General features: G+C 41.8%; 1 protein-coding gene across 2 annotated transcripts; it reads left to right on the top strand.

Moving 5' to 3' along the window:
• The first annotated feature begins 11,215 nt into the window (after window positions 1-11,215).
• On the top strand, window positions 11,216-12,906 carry LOC118356632 (heat shock transcription factor, Y-linked-like). 2 transcript variants are annotated; one of them, XM_035725930.1, is made up of 3 exons: window positions 11,266-11,405; window positions 11,504-11,771; window positions 12,154-12,906. In XM_035725930.1, exons 1-3 carry the CDS (start codon window positions 11,395-11,397, stop codon window positions 12,838-12,840), a joined length of 966 nt encoding a protein of 321 aa, XP_035581823.1. In that variant the 5' UTR covers window positions 11,266-11,394; the 3' UTR covers window positions 12,841-12,906. The 2 variants fall into 2 exon arrangements, with proteins under 2 accessions (XP_035581822.1, XP_035581823.1); XM_035725929.1 differs by having other exon boundaries at window positions 11,216-11,771.
• Window positions 12,907-13,535: the final 629 nt, after the last annotated feature.

The raw sequence follows: 13,535 nt of genomic DNA, 5'->3' as shown, positions 1-13,535 counted from the left end.
GCTGCTTGTTGGGTCCCTGCTGGGGGATCCGTGCCCCGACTGGGCCGCAGATCACAGTTTATGGCAACCCCAAGCTGAGAGCCCGCGACTCTGCTCCGTCTCTGCAGCCGGCTTCCCCGCTCTGATACCTGGGAGCTCTGGTGCACTCAGGCACCCCCGGTCTCTCTGTGACCCCAAGGGTCCTGAGACCACACTGTTCCGGGAGGATTCCACCCCCCGCTTAGCCACTGCAACGACGTCCCTCCGCCGAGCCAACTTCTAAAATGTCCGATTTTTGTGCTCCGCGGCTCTATCACTTGCCAGAAGCGGCCGGCGAAGGTCCCTACCCCGCCGTCTATCCTCCCGAATATCGCCTCGGATTCACTTCTCCGCACACCCTACCTTCCAGTAAGTGGTCGCTTCTCTGTTCAGAGAGTTGTTGCTACTCTCCTGTTCGATCTCCTGTTGAGTTCGTAGGTGTTCAGAATGGTTTGATCCCTATTCACCTGAATTCCTGAGACCAGATGAAATCTAGGTCTCCTACTCCTCCACCATTTTGCTCCCAAGGTTAAACATCTTTTATATGTTCATTCTTCTGCTGGCTTCCGTCAGTTCTCTAGGATCTTGTCTGCAGGCTCCAGAGTGAGAATGGTCTCTCACTATCTCCTGGCTAGCTCACAAAATTGGAGGTGAAAATATAAATTTCCCTCTAACTTGTAAGTTCTTGGCTAGACATCCCCTGTAATGAAATAGAGATTAACAGGAAAAGAAACATATTTAATCAATTTTCATAGGCCCTAAAGATATGAGACCCCAAGGCAGTTTTAAACCCAAAAAGTAATTCTCTAAGGGGGAAGAGCTTCACTTTCTGGTCTCACCCATGGTGTGGAGAGTGCTTCTTGGACCTTCAAAGCATCCTTGTAGGATGAGCTCACTTATGCTGGAATATATATACATATGCTTGGTTCAGCAGGGAAGCTCCAGGATGAAGGACAGCCGCCCTTCTGTGCTGTTGGAGTCCTGGAGCAGAAACATTTATTTTTCACTTAAAAAGAAAACGTATTTTTATTGTTAACACTAAATGAGCAAACCCTTTTAAACAGTTTAGAGAGAAAGGAAGAGAGTTTTATTCAAACCCACCTCAGGAGAGCTGCCTTGGAGACACAATCTTCAGAAACAAGGGAGTGCTCTGGGGAAGGAACATCTGGGGCAGGTTTATATATTTGTTCTGTGTTGTTTTACATACAGAGTTACACATCGTCATGAGGGAGAACGTTCCAGAAATTTATAGACTTCTTCCTATGTTTTCCCTTTGTGCAAGTCGGTATGACTTTAATCTTATGGGAGCCAGAGAGGTTCTTCCGTTTTTCTTATCTTTATGTTTGCAATGGCATTTTTGCCATTGCTGGTATTGTCAGTATCTAGATCTGACAATAAGGATGATTACTGTGAAAAAAAATTGGAAGGGAAGATGTTGTAGTCTACATACATCCTAGGAAGGAGAGCCCAAAGAACAAGAATTTTAAGCTGTGTTTATTCAGTACCTTCCAAGATAGAGCAATAAACTCTGACGTCCAAAGATATCCCTCAAGTATGTGTCTGCTGGCACTGGGACAGACTCCACAGCACCTATCTCATGAAGTCAACCTCCCAGGAACTTGGGTAGGAAGAAGATTCTGGTGACTTTAGTTACCAAAGCACAGTCCCTAATAATGTGCTCAACTAGAGGTGCACAATTAAATTTAGATACCTCTGAGTGCAGAGTGCAGAGTTGAGTTTTCAGAGCGTACTCATTATCCTCTCCAAGACTGAGCCAAGGGAAAACACGTTTCAGTGGAATGATGGAGCCAGTGTGATTTAAATAATTTAAAACGTTTGTGCTTTCACACTTTTAGGCAAGAAGCTTCTTGCTTGAAAAGCACAATGGGACTGAAGTCGCATCTTTGCAGAATTGTTTCTCCAGGTCAAGGACACGGCACATATCGAATGCTACCACACCTCCCCGTACCTCTAGAAAAACATGCCACAAAATTTCTCACTGTGACAAGCTTCTTCTGAGAAGAAATTTGTATTCCCCAGAGACTGTATTCACAGAGCGAAGGAGAGCCCTTTTTTCCGAAGCTTCAGAACATACATGCTAGAATGCTTCTCGCTTGAGAAGGTGGTGGTTCTCTGTATGGTGCATGCTTCACAGATTGTCTCGAAGTCTAAGGACGTTGCCCACTCCCACACCTCTAGGATAGGAAGCTGCTCCTTTGAAAACCCACGCCATGGCAGCAAAGGTACTCTCAACAGAATTCTGTCTCCAAGGCAAGCTTACAGCCTTTCCTGATGTTACAACACCTATGTTTGTTGGAACGGATTGGGTGTAAAGTGTCGTGTCCTTCGCTGAATCTAGCTCCCTTCACAGATATTCTTGAGTGATGGATATGTGGCACTTTCCGCTTGCTTCCAGCCCAACATGCTAGAGAGCTTGTCACCAAGACTATCTTCCTCTGAGGGCAAAGTTGCATTCCCTAGAGGCTGTATCCACACAAGTAAGAGTCGCTTATGTCTCCATCGCTTCGTCCCAGACATGTTTAATGCTTCTCGCTTGAGAAACTTTTGTTTCCCACAATGATGCATGTTCCACACACTTCTCTTGAAGCGTCAGGACACCGTCCCTATACACTAGGCTTCCACGCATATATTGGAATTATTCGATTTTCTCTCCTGGAAACACGATGTCAGTGGAAGTCGTATTCCACCCAATCTTGTCTCCCACAAGGAAGTATATGCTATGTACTGAGGCTGTTGACAAATATGTTAGAAAGCATCTCGTTTGAAATAACTTGGGTCTCCTGTCCCTTGCACAGTCCACACAAGTGTTACTCCAACACTGGGGGATATTGCACCTTCATGGTCCTTCCGCATATATCATGGAAATGGATTGGAACCCTGGGAAAAAGATGTTATCGCTAAGTGGCATTCTCCACAGGCTTGTTTCTCAGAGGGAAGGAGATGGAATTCTCCTGATGCTTGCACTCATCCATACTAGAAGAACTCTCTGGGAAGGCACTTGTGGTGTACTTTACATTCTCTTCTCCACAGACTTGTTTCTAAGGATAGGGTCCTAGCACCTTGCCTCTGCTTCCACCCAAGGATTTGAAGATGGTTCTCTCTTCCGACATCCAGATGGCTGTGAAGATTTCCATTTCCCACGTCTTCTGTTACAGAGTTGCATATATGGATGTTTTCTCATGATCCCACACCTAACTTGAAAAAGCCTTGTATCTTCCGGAAGCAAGAGTTCACTTGAACGCTGTATTCAAAGAGAGTGTGTTCACTGAGGAAATGTTAGGCACCTTTCATGTGGTACAAGGCATAGGTGCAACAAGGCGTCTCAGTAGAGACACTTCCGGTGCTCTGAAATTTTCACTCTCCACAGTCTTGTTTCACACGGTAAGAACAACCCGCCTTTCATATCATTACACACAACTGGGAGAAATGGCTTTTCTCTTGGGAAAACAAGATGTGAGTGGACACCGGGATCCTCCATCGTCTGTTGTCTCCCAAGAGGGCATATGGCCCTATCGTGATCTTTCCACACACAGATGTTTGGAAGTTTCTGGCTTGAAAATCTACGATGTTTCTGAAATGGCCTCCTCCACAGCACTCTTTCGCTAAGCGTTGGATACGGCATTTCCTCATGTTAAAACCCCTGGATCGGTTCAAAGGGGTTTTTTGGAAGTGTCAGGTTCTTGACTGAATCTTGCTCTATTGGCAGCCTCATTTATCTGATTGAAGGGCAACGCACTTTGCTCCTGCCTCTAGACAAAGTGCTCCAAAAATGCTCGCTGGAGAGAACTTCCTCTTAGGGGAAAGTTGTATTGCCCAGAGACTCTTTTCACAGAGGGAAGGATGGGGCATGTTCCGGGGCTTCTACACATGTGCTAGAATGCTTCTCGTTGGAAAGTCTTGTGGTTCTCTGAATGGTGCATGTCCCCAGCCTCCTTTCTCAGCATGAGGCCACGGCCCCTATCCTAGGCCTCCACGCTGGGATTGGAAAACGCAATTCTCTTCTTGAGACAAGGTGTTAGTAGAAAATGGCATTCCCCATAGTCTTGTTTCAGAGAGAGGAAGTTATGGCATTATCATGATAATTCTCACCAATATAGGCTAGGCAGCTTCTGGCTTGACGAAACGAGTTGCTCACGAAAGTGGCTGTCTCCACAAAGTGGTTTCTCCCTGACAGGGACAGGCCCCTTAGTCTCGCCTTCCACTTCCGTGCCCACATTGTTGGATCTCCAGAAAATAGATGTTACTGGGAAGTGGCGTTTCCCACAGTCTTGTTTCTCAAAGGCAAGGATATGGTACCCTGCTGAAGCCTTCCCACCCCTGTGCTAGAAAACTTCATTTTGGAAGAAACTTGTTGGGGCTCGAATGTTGTATTCTCCACGGACCTGGATCTCCCGACAGGGATGGGTACCTTGCCTTTGTTTCCATACCTAGACTGGAAATCGCTTTCTCTTATGGAATCAAGATCTTCCTGGAACATTCCATCATTCACAGTCTTGTTTCTATGATGGAAGGAGATGGAATTCTCCCGACACTGCAACACATAAAAGCTAGAAGACTATACCCTTGAAAAACCACGTTGTTGGTGAAAGTCACGATATCCAATAGAATTATTTCCCTGAGCGAACAATCCTGCACATTCCTGAGACTTCAACACACAGCTGCTAGCAGGGTATAGGATTGAAGAATCCTCTGTGTCACTGAGACGTGCTTTAGGCACAGAGTTATTCCACTGTGGGAAGGATATGGCTGCTTTCTGAGGCTTCAACACATACCGGGCTGTACGCTTCTCACAGGAAGATATTTGTTGTTCGCTCTAAGATCCATTCTCCTAGAACTTGTGTCTAGCATCCAAACCCTGGCCCCATGTCTGCCCTTCCACACATAGATATGAAAGTGTTTCTACCGTCAGATATCAAGGTGGCACTTCAGAGTTCCATGGTCCACGGTCTCGTGTTTCAGAGTTTGTTTTACGGCAGTTTCCTCCTGGGTATACACAGACATTGGAAAATGCTTGTATCTTCGGAAAGCAAGAGTTTCCTTCAACGTCGTATGCTAAACACACCGTTTCCACTAGCGGAACTAGAGGGCAGCTTCCTCATGCTGCACACATACGTGCTGGAATGCTTCATGCTAGAGACCCTTGTGCACTTCGGAAAATTTCATTCTCCGAAATCTGGATTCTATGCCTAAGGATACACCCCTGCCCTATACTTCTACACCTATCCGAAAAATCGCTTTTCTCTTCTGGAATCTAGATTTTAGCGGGCAGTGGTTTACTTCAAACTCTTTTCCCTCAAAGGGTAGACTGGAGCACTCTCGGGATTCCTCCACACATATAGGCTCGGAAGCTTCTCATTTTAACCCCACAGTGTCGCTGGAACTTCCTTCACAGAAGTCTTGTTCCAAGCGAAGGACACGGCATTATCCTAGGGTGAGAACACAGGCATCTGTTAGAAGGGTTTCTTTCGATATGTCGTGTTCTATGTTGAATCTTGACTTAGTCACAGGCTTGTCCTCCGTGACGTCTAAGGCACGATCTGCTTGCCGCTAGGCATGAGATGCTTGAACGCTTCTCAGGGGAACCAACTTCCTCTGAGAGGAAAGTTGCATTCCATGGAGACTTCTTAAGAGATAGAGAGATAGGGCATGTTTTGCATGCTTCCACACATTCAAGCCAGAATACTTCTCGCTTCAGAAACTTGAGGATCTACGAAAGGTGCCTGCTCCATAGACTCTTTTCTGAGCCTAAGAACATTGCCTGTTCCCTAGGCTTCCACACAGATCCTGGATATTGGCTTTCTCTCCTGGAAACAAGAAGTTGGTGGAAAGTCGCCTTTTGGGACCTCTGATTTCATAGAAGGAAATATATCGCATATTAGAATGCTTCCATACCTGTGTGTTAGAAAGCGTCTCATTGGAGGGAACTTGTGTTTCCTGTCAGCTGCTTTCTCACATCCTCATGACTCCAATACGCGGACTTTGCCCTTTGCCTATCCTTCTATACCGATACTGGAAATGGCTGAGAACTCTCGAGAAAAGATGTTAACTCGACATGGCATTCCCCACAGGCTTGTTTCTCTGAGGGAAGGAGAGGGCCCTTTCTGGATGCTTGTACAGATATATGCTACAGGGCTTCACAAGGGAAGAATTTGGTTGTTCGCTCCACGTTGCGTTCCGCACAAACGCGTTTCTGGGCTTCAGGACAAGGTCCCTTGACTAAATTCCACACCTTGACGTGAAAAGGGTTCCATCTTCTGACCTCCAGTTGGCAGGGAAGGCTACATTCTCCACATTCTTGTTTCTCAGAGATCCCATTATGGCAGACTCCTCAGGATGACACACCGCACTGGAGAAAGCTTGTACCTTGTTTCAGCAAGAGGTTCCTGGAACATTGTTCTAGACAGACTGTTTTATCTGAGGGATGGATATGGCACCCTCCTGATGCCTCCACACATACATTGTAGAAGGCTTCTCGCTGGAGGCACTGGTCGTACTCTGAAAAGGACATTATCCACAGACTTGTTTCGAAGTGCCAGGACAACTCGCCCTCTCTGTACTACGACACATCCGTGAGACATCGCTTTTCTCTTCTGCAAACCGCATGTTCGTGGAAAGTATCGTGGTCCACGTCCTTTGTCTCAGAGGGAAGGATGTGGCATTATAGTGATGCTTTCACACTTTTAGGCCAGAAGCTTCTTGTTTGGAAAAGCACATTGGGGCTGAAGTCGCATATTCGCAGAATTGTTTATCCAGTATAAGGACATGGAACCAACGGAATGCTACCACACAACTCTGTACCTCTAGAAAATCATGCCACAAGGCTTCTCGCTGTGACAAGCTTCCTCTGAGGGGAACTTTGCATTCCCCAGAGACTGTATTCACAGAGCGAAGGAGAGCCCAATTTTCTGAAGCTTCAGAACATACATGCCAGAATGCTTCTCGCTTTAGAAACTGGTGGTTCTCTGTACGGTGCATGCTTTACAGACTTATCTCGAAGTGTAAGGACATTGCCCACTCCCACACCTCTAGGGTAGGAAGCTGCTCCTTCGAAAACCCACGCTGTGGCTGCAAAGGTACTCTCAACAGAATTCTTTCTCCAAGGCAATGATACAGCCCTTTCCTGATGCTACAACACCTATTGTTGTTGGAAAGGATTTGGTGTGAAGGGTTCTGTGTGAGGAATTAGAGGCAAGGGGCCTTGACCTGATGCTCATAAATGTGTCTGTGTAGAACAGAACTTGGAGCAAATAGCCAATTTCTTCCCATGAGAAGCCCTGTAGCATGTATGTGTACAAGCATCAGGAGTGGGTCTTCTCCTTCCCTCGGATAATCAAGCCTGTGGAGAATGCCATGTCGAGTTAACATCTTTTCTCGAGAGTTCTCAGCCATTTCCATTATCGGTATAGAAGGATAGGCAAAGGGCAAAGTCCGCATATTGGTGTCACCAGGATGTGGAGAAAGCAGCTGCCAGGAAACACAAGTTCCCTCCAACAGGATGACTTCTAACACACAGGTAAAATGCATTTCGATGTTTGATATATTTCCTTCTGAGAAATCAGACGTCACAGAAGGCGACTTTCAAAGAACATCTTTTTTTCCAGGAGAGAAAGCCGATTTCTAGTGTCTGTGTGGAAGTCTATGGAAGGGGCATGGTCCCTAGGCTTAAAAAAAAGTCTGTGGAGCAGGCACCTTTCAGAGAATCCAAAGTTTATCAAGCGGGAATCATTCTAGTTTGAATGTACAAAGCATGCGAAACATGCCCTATCCTTCTGTCTGTGAATAAGTCTCTGGGGAATGCAACTTTCCCCTCAGAGGATGTTTGTTCCCATGAGAAGCATTCTAGCATCTTTGCCTATAGGCAAGCAGAAAGTGTCTTCGACTCTGCGGAGAACAAATCTGTGAATAAAGCAATATTTAGCGTAGAACACCACACTTCAAAAGAAACACTTCTAACAAATGCATGTGTTCTAACACTAGGTTAATGTCGTGTCCTTCGGCTGGAGAATGACTTCTGTGGAGAATGCAGTTGCAGAGACGCTGTGGGTGTTCAAACGAGAAGCTTCCGAGCCTATATGTGTGGAGGCATCCGGAGTCTGCTCCAGTCTTCCCCTTAAGGAAAAAGACTGTGAAGAAAATCACTACCCGTTACCATCTTGATTCCAGAAGAGAAAAACGATGTCTCCTATAGGTGTGGAAGTATACGGCAGGTGGTTTGTCCTTGGGCATAGAATCCAGATTGTGGAGACTGCACCTTTTAGAGCTACACAAGTGTCTCTATTGTGAAGTCTTCCAGCAGGTATGTGTGGCAGCATCAGGAAGGTGCCCTCTAGTTCTGCTGAATGACTTCTATGCCCTAATAAGAAGACACAGCTTCTTGGGCTGGATTATTAAAAAATTCTAAGTGCTGCTGCAAGAAATACACATTAAAGGGGGCACCTGCGTGGGTCAGTGGGTTCAGCGTCTGCCTTCCTTTCAGGTCATGGTCTCAGGTCCTAGGTTCGAGCCCGGCATCAGGCTCCCTGCTCGGCGAGGGACATGCTTCTCCCTCTGCCTCTGTCGCCCCCACCTTGAGCTCCCTCCCTCTCAAAGAAATGAATGAATACTTTTAAAAAACAAAAAAATAAATAGAAAATTATCCTAAGTAAAGATAAATTAATAAACACAGGTAAAAGATGGGAAAAAGTCATAAAAGGACTGATCATAAAAGAGCTCGGTAGTCATATTAATATCAAACTAGATTTCAGAGCAAAAAAACGGGATTACATAGATCACTTCCTAATATAAAGGATCAACTGATGTTCCAAAGCAAATTCTGAAATCAGACTTTCTAAGTAAGAAATGCTGCTGAAACCAGTGGAAGAAATTCTGAGGAACTGCTCCTTATTTGCTTTCCTATAGTTTTGGAGTATGTTCAAACTTAAGGGATTTAGTTTAACCTGAAATCTCTTAGGACTCCTACTGAAATGAAGGCCTTTACTCACCTACCTTGAACATGACACTTCCTGCCTCCTATTTCATTTTGCAAACTTAACCTTCTCTCATCTCCCTGTTCCTTTTCATGTAGCCTCCATGATCAATATAACACATATTGAGGAATATTATTAAAAACAAAATCTGAATGCAGTCTATAAAATCTCTTCACAAAGACAGAAGAGATAGAAAACAATTTTGTTATAGATTTAGAACTAACCAGAGAGAATGTAAGGTGCATCACAACCTAAGTGATAAAAAGATCGCAAACACAGAAATCTTCTTCTTCTATGTAGCTAAGAAGATACTACCTATTCTATTAATGTTTTCCAGATATAATAGCTCATTTCTTTTATCTTTATGGAGGTAAGGTTAAAAATTTAGAGTCAGATGACATTTGAATTAAGCCAACTTTCCCTAAAATCCCCAAAATCTTCTTTTCCCTGCTTGAAGAACCTTTTCTATATTTAATGTGATTTCTGCTTTCTGTGCCTCCATTACCTCGTTCTTTGTTCTACATATACACCCCGTTGTTTGGAGCCATAGATAATCACTATGCCCCCCAATAAAATTGAATGTGGAAAATTAAGGTAATGCCCTAGAATATAAACACACATCTTTACAATTTTGAAAAATAAATGTTAAAATAATTGTCAAAATTCATGAACCAGCATTTGACGGAGTATCTTTTTTTAAAGATTTAGTTTGTTTATTTATTTATTTATTTAGTTAGTTAGTTAGTTAGTTAGTTAGTTAGTTAGTTAGTTAGTTAGTTAGTTAGTTGAGAGAGAGAGTTTGAACATGTAGTGAAGAGGGGAAAGGGCGAAGGAACAGAATCTCAAGCAGACTCACAGCTGTGTTTGGAGCCTGATTTAAGTCTTGATTTCATGATCCTGAGATCATGGCCTGAGCTAAAACCAAGAGTTAGATGCTTTACTAACAAAGCCACCCTGGAGGGAGTATCTTTTTATCTTCATGAAATATTTACCGTTGTGAAAGTGTTTATTACTTACGGTTATTACATTCAATTCTTGATTTAAAAAGTATATTAACCTAAGACATCCTCCTAATATTGGTATCTCTTTCTCAGGCATGATACAATATGGCATTTGTAAAAAATGATTCATTTCTTCCACACATATTGAAAATACAAAGCAGTCGCAATATAATACCATGAACCTACAGAAATTCTTACTGTAGGTGGTGTATGATTATTGCTAGACAGAAAAGGAAATTTTTACTCGAAATTAAGTTTGCCTTAAAAAATACACATTCTGTTTGTAGGGCACAAAGTTTATCCCACATAATCTTTATTATAAATAAGTTGGCTGTTGCAATAAAAGCGAATTTCACTAGAGACACATAGAAATAGATTTTATTTATAACACTGTCATGTTCTTTTTTATCTCCCACTCTTTATGATCTCATTCATGGTAGATCTCTTGACATCTCTTAAAATCTTTTACTTTCTGACTATCTAAGAGTTATTTACAGACATACCAAACAAAATTATATTCATTCCACTAATATGACTATGAAATATTTTTGATACTATTTAACACAGAATACTTAAGGGAATCAGATAAGTTTACTTTATATTCAGAAACCTAATTACATTTTATTTTAGTCAGTAATAACAAACGATTCAGGCTATTGTAAAAAATTACCTAATTCTTAAATATTTTCAACATCTTAAGAAAAAATCCTTTAAACAGAACTTTCCGTTTCCCTCTGACCTGGCCCAGGGCAACCATTCACTTGTGATCTCAATGACTTTCTTTATATACAGGTTACACAGATTTAAGGCCAAATCATCAGGGCATTTAAAAAATTTTTTTTACTGATTTTTTTTGCAGTTTTCATTTACAAGATTTTATGTTATTGGCACCAACCTAGTAAGAGTTTGTTTAGAAGAAGGAAATGATTTTATATCAGGGGCTAAATGTAATTATGTATTTATTTCAACAAAAAATTTGTAAAAAGGAGATTTTGTACATCCTATTTTATTGGTCCTGTCTACATAAATTTTATTTTAAGTTCTTTATTTTAACCGAATGAATTTCCAAATTAAACACTCGGGCTTTAATTGCTAGGAAACAGGCATCTTGTGATGTCACAGCTACTCAGGTGGTGGACCATTGTGATGGTCTGGATAGTTTATCTGGGTAGGCCAGCCAAAGTGGCATTTGAAGCTCCAGTGTTCAAAACCATGCAGATCAGAAACGTAGCTGAAAGAAAACTTATGTGAGATGGCACATGTTTCTTCAGAACTTCAAGATGATTCTCCTAAAGATGGATCGACTGGTTCTGCAGCCGCCATTAGCGCTCCTTTGTGTGATCACACATTCACTGGAGATGTGGACCTAAGATCTATGATTGAAGAAAATGCTTTTCAGGTCTTGTCAGAACAATCCTTGATAAAAGGACCACATTACACATTCTGTGTCTCTGAACCAGATGAAGTTAATGATTTTCTTTCTCTGACCTTTCCCAGGAAACTTTGGAAAATAGTTGAAAGTGATCAATTCAAGTCAATTTGTTGGGATGAGAAGGGAACTTCTATAGTGATTGATGAGGAACTCTTCAAGAAAGAAGTGTTGGAGAGAAAGATTCCTTTCAGAATATTAGAAACTGGAAGTATGAAGAGTTTAGTTCGCCAGCTTAATCTTTATGGATTTAGTAAAATGCGACAGAGTTTACAAAGATCTGCTTCTCTGAGTGACTTTCTGGAAGAGGAAAAAGTAGTTTCTGTTTTAAGCAAGGTATTCAAAAATGTTATGACTTATATACAGAATATATAAGATTTTAACTTGTATAGCAGTAAATACGTTCCTATGTATAAGCTAAAGTCAGATTTTTAAATTTTCAATATTTTTCAAAAATCGAGGCCAGGTTTCGCCTGTCACATTCAGGGTTATAAGTAATTTTGGTAGTATCTTTGACCCTTAACAATGAACTTTAATTTAAATAAGGTCCTGAAGCCAATACTTACTTGTTTCCAGTAAGTAAATTTTTTAAAATACTAGCATACTAAATATATTATTTGATGACTTTGTGTGATGAAACTTAAGTCAGATATTATAGTTTTGTTCTCTTATATCTTAGTTGGAAATGTCACTTTTTAACATTCTCCTTTGGTTTCAGTTACAGTACTATCATAATCCATATTTTAAACGAGGCTGCCCCCATCTTTTAGCAAGAATGAAAAGAAGAGTCGGGATTAAAAAATCTTCTACAGTTTCATTAGTCCAAGGTTTCAACAGGAAACCATGCAGGGCAGGGGATAATGTGGAAAGTCCTAATTCTGTTTTGTTTGCTGAAACTATTGGAGAAAAGCTATGTTCAAACTCCACCAATGTAAATGTGCCTCTAATAAGGAAGCCTTCTCCCAGCCAGAGAATTGCTACTACAACGGCCCCTATGAGAAGTGATTCTCTTGCATCAGCAATGTCAGTTAGACCATCGGAACAAATTGGAATGGAGCCACATGCTACTTTAAACCAGTTGACCACTTTTCACGTACACTCACAGAGCAGCTACACTCAAGGAAATGGCCACATTGTGAACTTTGTTACAACTACAACTTCTCCATCTCAGTACCATATCATATCTCCCTTACAGAGCACTTATTTGGGAATGATGGTGGAGCCTTCCACTTTTCCACCTAGATATGCTGATTTGTCAGCCAGTGAGGCTCGTTTTCCTAACCTGCAACCAGCCAGCAACCCATGGTGCCCAATGCCAATGATAGGTGATACTTCTGCTCCTTCACATTCAAGATCAACTCATCAACCGTCTCCATCGTATGCACCTCATCCTAATTACAACTGATCTATCAAAGGACTGTCATTATGCAAGATAACAAAGTTTATCATTTGTTAGCAATTGACAACATGTTGGCAATTCTGTTACTTGAACAATAAAATTATATGTTCATCTTTATTGTTTCATTATGTTTATATTTTGAAATAGTTCAGTGTAAAAATTTTGATTTTATTTATTGTAATTTTTTGTGATTTGGCAAGAAGAGTTGACATACATCGTAAATACATTATATGTATTTAGAAAAGAATGGGAGCAAAGGAAAAGAAGCATTTGGAGTTAAGTAATTTCTGAAATAGTCCAGAATGAATAAAATGAGGTCATAAATTACAATGAGGTGGAAAGCGGCTCCGTGGTTCATTTGATAAACTCCAGCTTTCGGCTCAGGTTCTGTTGCCAGGGTCCTGGGATCGAGCCTTGCGTCCATTGCAGACTTGTGTCCAGAAGCAGACTCCCTCTCCTTTTGCCACACCCCACACTTGTATGTGTTCTGCAATAAATAAAATCTCAAAAAAAATGATATGAAAGAGATATATGTCAGTGAAATCTAGAAAAGACAAATACATAGTATTCACATTAGTATTATCTCAATTACATTATATTCTACCAGTTATTTAGAAGAGTCCTTGGATTTTAATTGACAAAGCTTCTCTTCATTAAAAAATACATTAATAGTGGAAAGTATAACACTCTCACCAGTTCAG

This window comes from Zalophus californianus, chromosome Y (assembly GCF_009762305.2).
Source record: "Zalophus californianus isolate mZalCal1 chromosome Y, mZalCal1.pri.v2, whole genome shotgun sequence".
Classification (NCBI taxonomy): domain Eukaryota; kingdom Metazoa; phylum Chordata; class Mammalia; order Carnivora; family Otariidae; genus Zalophus; species Zalophus californianus.
This window is presented reverse-complemented; position numbering and strand designations above follow the sequence as displayed.

What these genes read in the sequence shown, in the direction of transcription:
- LOC118356632 (XM_035725929.1), top strand. Translation starts at nt 11,259, where the DNA reads ATGGCACATGTTTCTTCAGAACTTCAAGATGATTCTCCTAAAGATGGA. An exon ending in TAGTTTCTGTTTTAAGCAAG is followed by an intron (nt 11,772 to 12,153) that starts GTATTCAAAAAT and finishes CTTTGGTTTCAG; the next exon opens with TTACAGTACTATCATAATCC.